The 14,027-nt window shown below is 38.9% G+C and overlaps 1 protein-coding gene across 1 annotated transcript in view; it reads left to right on the plus strand.

Moving 5' to 3' along the window:
* FAM186A (family with sequence similarity 186 member A) overlaps positions 1–13,524 on the plus strand; it is a 48,409-nt gene extending 34,885 nt beyond the window's left edge. Inside the window, exons 5-8 of the mRNA XM_063292955.1 lie at positions 5,812–6,004; positions 6,631–6,818; positions 8,256–8,447; positions 13,243–13,524. Coding sequence (XP_063149025.1) covers positions 5,812–6,004; positions 6,631–6,818; positions 8,256–8,447; positions 13,243–13,297 — 628 coding nt within the window. The 3' untranslated portion in view covers positions 13,298–13,524. The remainder of the gene's footprint in view (positions 1–5,811; positions 6,005–6,630; positions 6,819–8,255; positions 8,448–13,242) is intronic.
* The last annotated feature ends 503 nt before the right edge of the window (positions 13,525–14,027 follow it).

Below are 14,027 nucleotides of genomic sequence, written 5' to 3' on the forward strand. Positions count from 1 at the left end.
TTCACCAGTAATTGTTGTCGCACTGTGAGAATAAAGGTGAGGACTTTTTTAAAGCATTGTAGGCCATCATTAGGACCCAGAAATTAAGTCTCAGTCTATGGAATATCATCACAAAGCTTAACTTGCAGAATTAAACAACAACAACAACAACTCAGGCTTCAGCAGGAAAACTCATGGTTACATTTTTGGGGAACGTAGATGGTGTTATTTACATGGACTTGAACCGGGCACTACTATCAACTCAGAGCACTGCACTGCAACAAAATTTTGAAACAAGGATTAAGCAGAGTTTGGGAGTGCAAGAAGGATATTTTGCTGCAATATAACAACACTAAGCTTCACATTTCATGAGCCACCCAAGAGGCAATTGTGAAATTGGATCTCACTGTCTTACCCCATCCACCATACAGTCCAGACTTGGGCCATGCAACTTTCCCCCCAAAATTGAATGATTTCTTTCATGGACATCTGTTTGACTCAAAAGAAGAGATGGAAAGGTCTGTCAGGAGCTGGCTGAAGAGACAAATTGTGGAGTTCTTTCATGACAGCTTTAAGAAGCTAGTCCATCATTAGCAGAAGTGAATGGCAGAGTAGCCATGAAGACCTTAGAAAAGATATTCAAATACTGTGATGTGTCTTTATAAAGTTCCAAATTGTGCAGGCAATGGTTTTACTTACGATACTCTATGGAAATGAAAATTGGACTTTGATGAAGCAGGATATTGACACTAATGAACTTTGGTATCGGAGAAGACTCCTGAGAATACCATGGTTAGCCAAGAAAACAAACAAATGGATCCTCAAACAAATCAACCAGAGTTCTCACTGGAGTCACAAATGACCAGCCTCAAATTACCATACTTTGGACACAATGTGAGCTATACAAAACAAACAAGCAAACAAACAAATAAATAAGCAAGCAAGCAAAGACCTAGCTCTCTTGAGAATATAATGCTGAGAAAGGTGGAAGGAAAGAGAAGGATGACCAGCAGCAAGGTGGATAGACTCAACTACAGTGGCAATGGGTACACTGTTGGAAGATCTGAAGGATCAGGTTGGGGACATATTGTCTTGGAGAAAATCTATCTATGTGTTTGCTAAGAGTTGACACTGACTTGATGTATATAATCCATCCATCCATCATGTCCCATTACTTCCCAAAACAAATTTAGTGGGGTTGTGAATTGAGACAATCTTTGAAGCAGTAGACTGGCATGCACCAATGATACCAGTGTCCAAGAAAATTTTATTTATTTATTTATGTATTTATTCGTTAATTCATTTCTAACATTTCTATGTTGCTACACACCAACTGGAATTGTTCACATACTGTATGTGTGGACCTGAAACAAAACTATACACAAAGCTGCAAAAAAATTTCTCTTTACTCTATAGTAAAATTCTCTTCATTATAGACATTCTTCTGCAGCTTAGATGCCTTATTTTCCCACCAATCTAGTTTTTCAAATTTAGCTAGATCCAAAATGGGCCAAATTCTTTATTAGAACTATTACATTGCTTGGTTTTTTCTTCAAAAGACTATCTTTTTGTGATTTCTGATGTTTCCAAGTCATTCAAAAGAGTAATGCCTTTGTTCATCCCACACCTGGAAAGCATTTTGGTATCTGCAGACAATCCCCTAGATATAGCTTACCCATGGATGAATATGAGCCGAAACTAACTAAAATGCTGCAGTGTGGACATGCATATGATTTTCAAAATATATTTTTGAACAGGAATCCTTCCAACCTAAATACAAGTCATAAGACATTCATTTCCAGATAAATTGCAAATATTTGGATTGGGTACCTATGAGATGCCAGAATTCTTCTCCAGATGATGAGTTAAAACCCATGTACAGAATATTGTCCAGGTAAAACACTTATAGTCAATTTAGATGCCATTTAAATTAACAATGCAGTGTTGCATGTCTCAAAACATGAATACAAAATAGCTCATTGTTACATGCAAGTTTCTACTGCATTTAACCCATTTTTTGTTTTAAAGGAAGACTTATCTTATAGGAATTAATCCTTGCTCCAGCTACAGCCATTTAGGCATCATGAAATGCAAAGGACATGAAAGATTATTTGATGGCAATGATCTTCTAGCATTTGTAATAAGCTGGGAGTTTTGCCAGAATAAATCTTCTCAATGAAAAGAAATTTTAATGGTTACATCAATGAGATGAACTCCAGAAAAGCTGGTATTTGCAAACTTAAAGGTCATAAGTACTTAGCTGTCTTACACTATTTCCCCAGATAGTTGATGTGTACAGACCTCAATCTTATATGATTTACTGCCATTAGTTACTTCAGAATATAGTAACTAAATGGAGGTGTCCTGAGGAATTCATAAACACAATTCACAACTTTACTCATATTACAAGCAGCCTACATTATTTACAAATTATTAGGCAAGCAGAAAATGAGGTTCAAACTACAAAGAATAGAAAGGTCCATTTTATAAATCTATCACAGACTTGGGAAGAATATTACAAGTTTTTGGTTTTAATATTATTCCTGAGGACAATAGAAAGAATTGAAACTTTGGAGAACACCAATAAGAATACTTTTAAGAATACTCTTTTGGAAGATGTTACTCATTCAATATTGATGTATGTGTAATGACTGTATTACTCAATCTGCCATTAAATTTGATTCATACGTAATTATAGTAGAATGGAATGTAGCATACAGAACAGTGAAAAAGTTGCAAATGAAAGTTCCCGCACTTTCCCCAAGTTAAACAGCCCAATGAATTCAACCCCCCACATTTCTCAGGCATGCAGCCCCCCTCTTCATGCCAGTTCAGCTCCATGCAGATGTCCTCAACGGCTCGGCAGCTTGACCTTGGATACCAGGGATAGTCCAAACAAGATGCTTTCACACTCCTGGCATGTTCCTCCTCCCAATTCCACTGACCTACAAGTCCCAACACGTGTTAACTCCATTCATGCATGCGAGTCCAGTCAGATGTTCTGGGAACGTTTGATCGGGGAGCATGACAGAACGTATAATAGGAGGATTTGTATATATGACATAAATGGTGGAGAATGTTTCCTTTGTATACTGTAAACACACATTGCACTTATTAGATCCCAGTTGTGACTATACAAAGCCATTGCTGGGTTTTTATTATAAAAGGTGTGGTTTCTAGTTTCAACATTTTGTTTACTATTCATCAGAGAGCAAGATCTAAATGTTGAAATAGTATAGGGTGTAACTATTTACAGTTTTCTCTCTCCCTGACAGACTGCATACATTTATAATTTGTATTTGTATAATGGAGAGCCCTATTCATAGTTTGCAAAACCTTGATAGGCTTCAACTGTTTCCAGTTATGTTATGTTCCCTTAGCATAAGCCAAGTGTTCTGGGAACAGGGCAAAGTGGGTCCAAACCCTGTTTCCCTAGACCCAGCACCTCAGTTACATCAGCTGGATTAATCATAATGCCTCTTAATTATTTTAAATGGGGGACCAAAAACAATCTAGGGTTTGAAAAGCTATGCCTTCCCCACCTCAGGGAGACTTTGAAAGTCATGGAGATTATCCAGTTCTTTACTCCTCACCAACTCTGTTTCAAATTGTTCTGCAAGACATTTATACTTTCAAGATTGCAATGCAGTGTATACTTATCTGGAAATACACTCTATTTGTCCTAACAGCCAGGAACCACGCTGAGACAAGGAGTAGGTCTCTAGTGTTTATTACTGCTACATTAGACAGAAAATCCTAACAAACTGAAGAAGTGTGGGAAAAACCCAGACAGATAAATCCCAAAGGTTAAGGTGGGTCTGATCTGTGTCTCTTTGAATGGCTGCTTAATTCCTCAGTACTATGCATGCGTTTTCCCCCCTGGATAGAGGCCCCCTCCTGCTCGCCATCAGTACTCATGACACTATTAAACAAAAAGGGTCTATCTGCTGAATAAATATTTATATAATTGGTTTGGTAACTAAGTTATGAATTATGCATTGTATGTTGTTTAGCAGTAAAAATAAATTTAATTTTTTAAAGAAGCAAATATTGCCCAGTTTCATTCTGCCTGCCCCATATATGTCTTAGTCTGAAAACATACTTCGTTTTCTTGTAGTATCCTAAATAGTGGGCATTTCAGAGTTTTGTTTAGTGCACATATAGGTTTTTTTTAAAGATACAAGTAAAACATTGGAAGCAGGAAGACATCTAAAGCAGACAACACTAGTGCTAATACAAATTTCACAAAAGCATTAACTGCATTCTAATTTCAGGCAACTCCAGATAAAAATTCCTAGTTATTCCTGTTTTTCTCAGTTAATTGCACCTCCATTAGTAGCCAAACAGTTGAAAGGCTAGAGATATTTCTAAATATTAAGGATCATTAGTTACTGCAGATGCCAAATTTAACCCATAGTGAGTAGTTAGAAAATTATACATAAGACAAAAGACTTCATAAGAGGATTTTTAAAAATTTACATATGACTATGCATAAACCAATACCCAATTTTTCTTTTGTTAAAGAGAGCTATTCTTCCTCCATTTTTTTTGCTGAAAATTAATTTTTCCATGATCATGATGACTGACTTTTAAGCCCTCCTTTCCAACCACCACAACAAATGCTTGCCTCTACAATCTGTTTCCAAATGCAAATATATTAATGAAAAACTACAGTTGGGCATTGCTTACCCTGAGATGAGTTTTTGCTCAATCTCAGTTGGGCATTACTCACTCATTTGGGCATTACTTACTCTGAGATGAGATGAGTTTTTGCTTTCATTTTTAAAAAGTAACTTTTTTACTACAGGTGTGATACTGAAATTTTAGATTACAGTGTTTGAAATTATAAGAACAAAAAGAACTATTCTCAATGGGGAAAAGAGTCAGCATCACACTCTGGCCCCAAGCATATTTATTCAGAAATCTGTCTCATTGATCTCAGTGGGATTTCTGTTTGTTCTAATACTTGCTTAGAATTCCTACTGTCTCCATAAACTTTGCAGAAATGTAACTTATAAACTCATAAACAGAAAAAAGTTCATTCATCATTTTTCAAGTTAGCATAGTGAAAGACCTATACCTGAAGAAAGTCTAGCTTTTGGAGGGGGTGGGTGGGAAATATTACAATTATGTATATATAAACTTTATATATTAACTTTCTTGTATTCGGACCTCCATTGCTGGAATTTACCAAGGTCTAAAGTTCCTTTTACCATTTAAGTACCATAATATGTATACACAGTAATGGAATACCCATTTTTTTCTTGCTTCCTACTTTCCAGAAATAAAGGAAAGCTTGCAGCAGTTTGTTATAAAGTAATGTATTTATTGTCTGTGTTATTTTAAAATGTATTATGTGTGTTAGAGTTTATATACTATTTTAGCAGACTAGGCCAGTGGCATCTGTAGGATTCTGCTGCTTTTAGCAGCATTGTGACATTGCACCACAAACTCTGCCACTTTGGGGAGTGCGGGTGACATCATGATACACACAGGGAAAGGGCAGGACTTGTGTTGTGACAATGTAGCACGGCTTTGATCCGTCTGGCCGCCCCCCCCCCCCAGTCCCTATCCCCCTAGATGCCACTGGATGGGGCTTCACTTTAGTAAACTGTAAACAATTACAAAAGGTAGATGTTGATATTTGGAGGAAACATATTTTCCTTACTATTCTAATATACTGCAGTTGAGATATAATTATGAAATTTTGTGAAAGAAGAACTATTTACTTATTTTATTAGATTTGGTTCAAGTCATTAAGCCATTAGGTTCTAAACTACTTGCAGTAAAGGAAGCCTGTACCTATTTATTCTCACTACTCTTCATTTACAGACGAAGCTTAATTCTTCGGTTAGATGCTGCCAGAGAAGCAAAAGATGGTGCTAAAATTCAGAATTTGTACAAGATGGTGGACAAGGTGGATGCTTATCAGAAAAAAGTTCTGAACAACTGGAGAGTTAAGCAGAATGCTGTGGAGAAGCAGCACCAATATTGCCTTGAGAAAATGGTTGACTTGTTTGCCCAGGTAAGTCTATGAATATGAATTGACAGCATGAAACCTCAGAAACGTTATCTAGGCTAGTAATCCCACAGCTTTCCCACAGCTCTGGGGAGCTCATAAGCACTCATCACTTTCCCCAACCACTGATATTTAGAGACACTCGGCATATCTGCACTTAATGCTTACACTGTTCCTGCCCTATCCTCATCGTGGCTTGGCTCAAAGTAGCTTATGAAAATCCTCTCAGGACCGAGATACTTTGACAGCAGCTTGCAAGGTATTCAGTCTGGACTGCAGGCTGCCACGGCCTCCCATTGGATAATTCTCCTGCTGCTGTGCCCTCCCACCTCTCTCTTCCAGAAAAGCCATGGCCAATCCCTTTCCTTCTTGTAGATGGGTCTTCTTTGACATTTATATTTTTATAAGTGCATATGTATGTATGCATACACACACATTTTATATACACACAGTGTTCTTACAGAGAAATACTTCCTTGATTCATGTTTGATTTAGTCAGTTATGAGTCCAAACCAACAATCTGATTCTGATCCATTTTTCCAAAATGGTGGTATGGTGAATCCAAACAATAATCAATTAATAATCCATATTGAGATGCAATAAATTAGTATTCCCCTCTACCCTTCTTATAGCTCCACTCGAGCACCAAACTCCATCTCAGCAGTCCATGCCCATTGATGGTTAAAGCAGGAGATAGCACAAAGAAGGGGACCTTCCACATGCCTCACATTGGATCTGTCTTCTTGAAGTCCAGGGTTTACAAAAGCCCTCTGATCAGGGTGAAGAAACCTCAGGATTTCACATTATCAGCTGTGGTCAGGTATGGTTGAAAAAGAAAACATGGGGGGCTATAAGGGGGCAAACCAATAAGCTATATTCTTGTTGTCAGGTAACCTAAACTCCTGTATGAATATCTTAAATTTATATTCTAGCCAAATATCAGCCATCCTGTAGTGCTCACTGCAATAACATCAATACCATTTTCATCAAACCCCATAAATCATTAAAATATATAAAAGATAGTTGAAGCAGTAATAGAACTAGGATTTGATCTCCCAAAGATGCTTTGAAGCACCTGTCTGCAACACTTTAAAGCATCCATATCTTTTCTGAGGATTGTGTGCAAACCTGGGAAAAATCACAGCTGCTGTGATGTCAACAGATGCTACATTTTTGCTCTTGCGAACTCTAAAATACCTTTGAATCTAAAGCATTTTACAGCAGTATAATTTTCTGAAGCTCTCTATAAAAGGGAAGCTTTAACTTTTTTCAAAGCCTTTGGAAAGTTAATAGAGAATTTTTCTGATGAGACTAAGAGGGTATTCCAGTATTATTCCCAGATATCAAAACCAGTCCTCTTTTTAAAAATATAGCTTATTTTCCTTAGTCACTGGGTTGTTTGAAATAATCAATGACCAAAGTACACCTTAGATAGAAGTGTCTATACAATACTAATTGCTGGGGACGGACAGTTGAGAGCAGAGGAAGAATGACCTAGTTCAATTATGATAAGACAGAATCTGGTTGGTTTGATTCTGGCTAATGGTGTTCTGTGAATCCAGACATTGTGTTTTGAGAAACATGGTTCATGGCTTAGTATATTGTATGAATCCATCTAACTGTATCTTATTCAACACACCATACCTAAACAAGCCCTGCCAATAATCTCCCTGTAATGGTTTTTCCTCTCTGCAGGGCTATTGCCTCATGTTAGATATATTGTTTGTATATTTGTTTGTAAACTGCCCAGAGTCGTTGCATATGAGTTGGAGGTAAAGAAATAAAAAAAAATTAAAAATATAAGAATTGGTACATCTTTTTATTAAAATATATTTAATAAAATTGGTGGGGTCCAGGAGGCGGGCCTTCTCTGCAGTGGCGCTCACCCTTTGGAATATCTTGCCCCCGGAGTTGAGATGGGTTTCCTCACTCCCGGCCTTCGGGAAGAAATTGAATACCTGGTTCTGCCGCCTTGCTTGGGATGGGGAGGGTAACAGCTCCACCTGGGGGTGGTTAGCACCATAGCACCCTCTATCAATTGCTACCATCTCCTCTTGGACTTTATATTATCTTATGTTTTTAGATTGTGATTAAGGTTTAGATGTTTTTATTATTGCTTTTATTGTAAACCGCCCAGAGTCCCCCATTGGGTGAGATGGGTGGTAATATAAATTTAACTAATAAATAAATAAATAAACAAAGTAGTTGATTGCTCCAACATTTTTCCATTTGGATTATAAGTGTATTTTCTTTACAGAAGAAAGCCAAGCAGTGAGCAGATAGAATCACTGTGGAAGACAGATATCACAGAATTGAGTGTTCCCCTCGGACCCAAAGCACCTGTGCCTTTCCTGTGGCCTGAGGCCTTTGGCTTTCCAGATATCCCTAGATTTCTGGAATTAGACATTTCCTCCATTAGAAGGAAGCCCCTTCGACATATAGAGACTCGGTAAGTGGCCTTGCATTAGTGAATCTCTGTGATGGCAGCTGGTATAAGTGATAAGGGTATTAATGTAGTGTGTTGCGATTTTTCTCACATTGATTAAAGAACCTCAGTGCAGAGCAGCTTCAGTAATTTCTCTGATGTGATGCTTCTGCCATTATCATCATCAGAACATTTTTAGCTTCCATAGATACCTCTGGATGTCACCTTTTCTAGCAGCCAGTTCTTGAATTACCAGATGATTTTCCCTCCTGCCTCTACTTTTGTAACAGCTACTTTAGGTAGTGGTTTTAAAAATGGGAGGATGACCCCCCGTCACCTAACTCTCTTCATAGATTTATCCAGGGTATCTCTCCAGGACATGGGTAGGCAACTACCAACCCTACATGTGTTTTCAGCCTGTGTGTGCCTACCACCAAACATATGCAACAAATCAGTGAAATGGTTTCCAGCCTCCTGAAGCAAGCAGCACACACAAATTAATGTCAGCAAAGTAAAAAACAAGCTTCCCATAAAATCGGGGGGGGGGGGGAGAAGAGCAGCATTTCCATATGTGTGATGTGTCTTAGGCAATTTTGTCCCATTGCCATGCCCACTGCACCATCCCAAATATTAGGTGTATAGCCCATGGACATAAAAAAATTGCTTACCTCTGTCTATGGTTATATCCCTGGCTGAGGCGGCCAATCCAGCCTTTAGGTGTTCTGCTTACCCAGGCTATCTATCCAGATCTAAGCCCCCCCCCCCATACAGGATCACTGTGACTGCTTGCCACTCTCATGTCCTTAGTTTAGTCAAATACTGCCTCCTTTCTGTCAAAGATCCCAGTTGCTTTGAGATAAAGGGATGAAGCAGCTCTTACTGCTCCATTCATGGAATTTTATGGAGTCTGCATGTCACTGGCTCATCCTCGCATCCTACTTAGCATTGCATGAAGGCAGCTTTTAACAATTTTTAAAGGACACAGTTTCACGACATGACTTCTGTCTCTCTCTCTTAGCCTAACTTACCTCACAGGGCTGCTATTGTGGAAAAAAAAACAGGAGGGAATACTATGAATGCTGATTTGAGCTCCCAAACGAAAGATGAGATTTATATCTAAAATATTCATTCAAACTAAAATAATATTCAAACTTAAATATTTAAGTTTCGTCCCCATACCATTACAGAGGGAGCTGATGTTAATGTGTTGTTTTCTATCTTCTCCTAATGCAAGTCTTGTCATACAAACTACCGTGCCCCAGTAATGAGGCCGATGACACAGTCAGGATCATGGATATGTCCAGCTCTGCTTGGCCATTTAAGTCTGCTACAGACACACACCCGCTCCTCCAGTCACTGGGGGCTGCCATCAGTGACCATTTTGACTTGGGCTGTGAGCAAGACTGGACAATTGGTTTGCACAGCGTGTGCTATATTGATATCGGAATATTGATCTTCTGGAAGATTGGTGCTTTCCAAACAAACACTGGTTTTCCAAGAGATTATATACCTGTGCCAAAAACAAACAAACAGAATCCTTGCTGACAGATTGATGAGGGTAGGAGGACCCTGTTAGCTCTTCAAGGTAGAGCAGACTAGAAAGCAAAGTTATGAATGCTAATACGACTTTTATTATACAATTACAATAACAGAATCTTGCAAGTCTAAATACACTTCCCCCTTCTCTCTCTTCTTCTTTGTGAGAACTAGGGAGGGTCAAGTCTGAGACGTTTTCTCAAATTACATTACTGCTTTAGACTCAAAATTCTTTTACCTGACTGTTGTCTTGGTTGCAGCTCTTCTTCCTGCTCCTCAAGGTTACTCTTACGGTAACTGAGGATAGGCCAGCTGCAAGCAAGGGCAAGAGTAGCCTGAAGCAGCCCTGAGCCTTCCCCCAGATTTCTGCCAGCTGGGCCACCTTTGGGTTGTCCCTTCCACCTGTGAGAGTTATGAATTGCCTAACATTCCTACTATCAATCACCTAGAAGATTGAAATTAATGGTTTTATTATTATTATTTATAGGAATATTGGTCTCCTGTCCACTAGCGAGTCACTACCCTCTTGGCCTGGGTTGCAAGAAAGATTAGATATTTAGCTTATGCAGAATAGACCTGTCAGCTAGAAGCTTTTTTTGTTTGCTAGTTTACCCTAGTACAGGTAGTCCTCACTTAATGACCATTTGTTTAGTGATGTTTCAGACTTACAGCAGTGCTGAAAAACTGACTTATGACTGGTCCTCAAACTTATGACTGTTGCAGTGTCCCTGCAGTCATGTGATCATGATTGGGGTGCTTGGTAACCGGTTCACATTTATGACCATTGCAGCACCCCGGTCACGTGATTGCCATTTTTGACCTTCCCAGCTAGCTTCTGGCAGCAAAAGCAATGGGGAACTGTGTGATTTGCTTAATACCACATGGTTTGCTTAACGGCCTCTGCAACAAAGTTTGTAAAATCAGGTTGGATTCGCTTAATGACCGCTTTGCTTAGCGACTGAAATTCTGGTCCCAATTGTGGTCGTTAAGTGAGGACTACCTGTATTAAGGGAGTTCCATCCTGATTGATAACTCTGTCTCCATGTGAGCTCCATTCCTGACTGACAGCACTTTCTCTCTCTCTCTCTTTTGCCATAGGACTGTCTTCCAGGCGAATATTAGTCCTGTAATTCTATGGCAAACAAAAAAAATTTCTGGCTAATTGGTTGGTGGGGCATTTGAGCAGAGCAGGATGAAGCAGGAGGGAACTGTTGATCTGCATGCCAGCTCCCTTCTGAGTTTTTTGTCTGTTGCTTGTTTGCTTTCTTTCTTTTTTTCTTTGCATCAATTATCATTCCCCTCAGAGATATTGTAGTTATAGGCCACTACATATGCTTGTTCAAAAGTGATGGTATGAAAGTATTGTTGGTTTTAGTGAAAAAATAATACCAATAAATAAAATATGAGGAGTGAATCAATAAAATAATAGTTTCTTCATTCACCTCCTTAATCAGCTCAGCTTAAATAATCCCCAGTGGAACATACTGAGATGGGAAAAGCACAAACCCTGATTCAGTAAGCAGCATTCCCCAGTAAGGCGCCCTCCAAATATTGGGGCCAATTCTCATAATCCTCAAGCAGCACAGATATTGAAGTCTAATACCCAGGGGAAGAAAACATTAAGCTAAAGGTGGTAGCCATTCTTGAGGTCTGTCCGTGTTGGAGGTTTTAATTCAGCAGGAAGGGTTGTTAGAAATTGTGCGCCTGAACATAAGCAGAAAGAATACTGAGTCATTAAGCAGCAGAGCATTCCATAATACAGTAGACTCAGATTCGTTTTATGGGGTACAGCCCAGCTATTAATTAATGCTAACACATATTCATTGCATTTAAGTAAAAAGGAAAGAAACACATGAGGATAGAAAAGCCTCACTTCTCTCTAAACTACATCTTGAAAAGTGAGGGAGGGAGGGGGAGAGAGAGAGAGAGAGAGAGAGAGAGAGAGATTCCCCTTGTATCTTAAACACAGAGACTCATTTAACTAACAGGCTAGGTGAGAAACAGGGACAGCTTGCAAAGACTCTGCCCCTCATCTACTTCTTGCAATTTGCCCAAGTGGTCGAAACAGCTCATAGGTGTGAAGATACGATGCAATTTGCATAGACAGTATGTGTTAGTGGTTGGGTATACATGCCTTTTGGGGGGGCAGTATTCCGTGCCTGTCATGCTGGCCACATGACCGCGGAAGCGTCTTTGGACAGCGCTGGCTCTTCGACTGAGAAACAGAGATGAGCACCGCCCCCTAGAGTCGGACACGGCTGTGCAGGAGAAACCTTTACCTTTATACATGCCTTTGGATAGGCACGGCCCTAATAAGGAACAATTGGTAACAATATGAAAATCTGAGTTAGCTGTAGTGCTGTGCAGACCAGCCTGCAGATGTCACTACTGAACAGGAAAAACTTACACCAATTTTTAAAAAGTTCATCATATCTTGGTTATTTCAATTGAATCTTAGGGTCTATTTTACTTACGTTATCTAGAGGCATCGGAGCTGTGTGTGTGTGAAGGGTGCAATGAGGAAAGCAATATTGTACCCTCATGATGCAAACTTGTACATGTATTGTGACATCACACATATATTGTATACGATGGGGCAGAATTGGTATCGCAATGGTGCAACACTGTTTTCATTTTTTGACAAAAGCATCGAATCCTGCAGGTACCTTTGCTTCCAAGACTGTCCTGTCTGAATGTTCACCCACAGACATTCCTTCTGCTGGGACTCTCAGTGAAGCAAAGTGTTATGTTTGCACACATGCACACAAACAGATGGGGACAGCCTTTGGAGCAACCATGTGAGCCTTCCAAAGGACGCAACTGTTTTAATGTTTTGAGCAGGGATGCGGCACTCACTCTTTGCAATGCACCTCTTTTTAACCCATTGTATAACTGTAGTATCTGCTGCATTTGAAATATATGCATGGGACAGGTTGCAATGGAAATAGGAGAAAGCCGAAAAAACATTTTAACAACCTACAGCATGGCAGTAGCAGATTCAAATTGCTGCTATTTTGAATCTTTGCAAAATATAGTTCTGCATTACATTAATGCAGAACTATAACTATAACTGTATAACTCTTAACGTTAATTTTAAAAATTGTTAAAAATTAATTGTACAGCTGTTATCTATTTTAGATCTTTATGCCTGTGCACTGAAAGTAGCTTTAAAATGGTCAGAATTTTGAAAGCAAAATCATATACTTATTGCTTTAAAACTATGTAACATATATTTATGAAATTATTGTTTTGTGATGTATAAACTCATGTTCTTCTTTTGCAGGATTCAGAATATTCCCAGATGGAAAATATCTGGATATAGTTTTATGCATTTGTAAAATAGATAGTAATCATAATTATTTTCAATATGTTAAAACAATGTTATGTAGGGAATTGAATAGCAAATATTTATTGTAGACCTGATCCATTTATATTTTTCTGGCATTTTTATTAATTTATTTAACTGATATTTTACTCTTCAATGGAGATTCCAGCATACTCAAAAAGGTTTACATAAATCAGCTTCCTGTTATAAAACAACAGATAAATAAAAAGCATAGTAAAATGTGTTTGGCAGTAGTCCATGAATTAAAAGGGTCCAAAAGCCCAGATGAAAGGTTTGTCACACACAGCTCTTGACAATAACTGGTTTTACAGTACAAGAAAAAGTGCTGGATTTTTGCAGAGCTAAGGAACGTCTAGAAAGCCAGTTTGGTGTAGTGGTTAAGGCATCAGGCTAGAAACTGGGAGACTCTGAGTTCTAGTCCCACCTTAGGCATGAAGTCAGCTGGGTAACCTTGGGCCAGTCACTTTCTCTCAGCCCTAGGAAGGAGGCAATGGCAAACCACTTCTGAAAAACCTTGCTAAGAAAACTGCAGGGACTTGTCCAGGCAGTCTCCGAGAATCAGACACAATTTAACTGATATTTTAAAAAAAAGGCTTGTCTAGGTAGCTGCTGCTCCTGCTGTTGGGCTGGCTGTATGCTGCTTCATCCCATGTAGATCAGTGGGCAGACAATGCTAGAAGGAAGGCTAGTAAAAAACAGACAATCAGTTCAGAGTGATTTGT

Source organism: Candoia aspera, chromosome 2, assembly GCF_035149785.1.
Source record: "Candoia aspera isolate rCanAsp1 chromosome 2, rCanAsp1.hap2, whole genome shotgun sequence".
Taxonomy (NCBI): Eukaryota; Metazoa; Chordata; class Lepidosauria; order Squamata; family Boidae; genus Candoia; species Candoia aspera.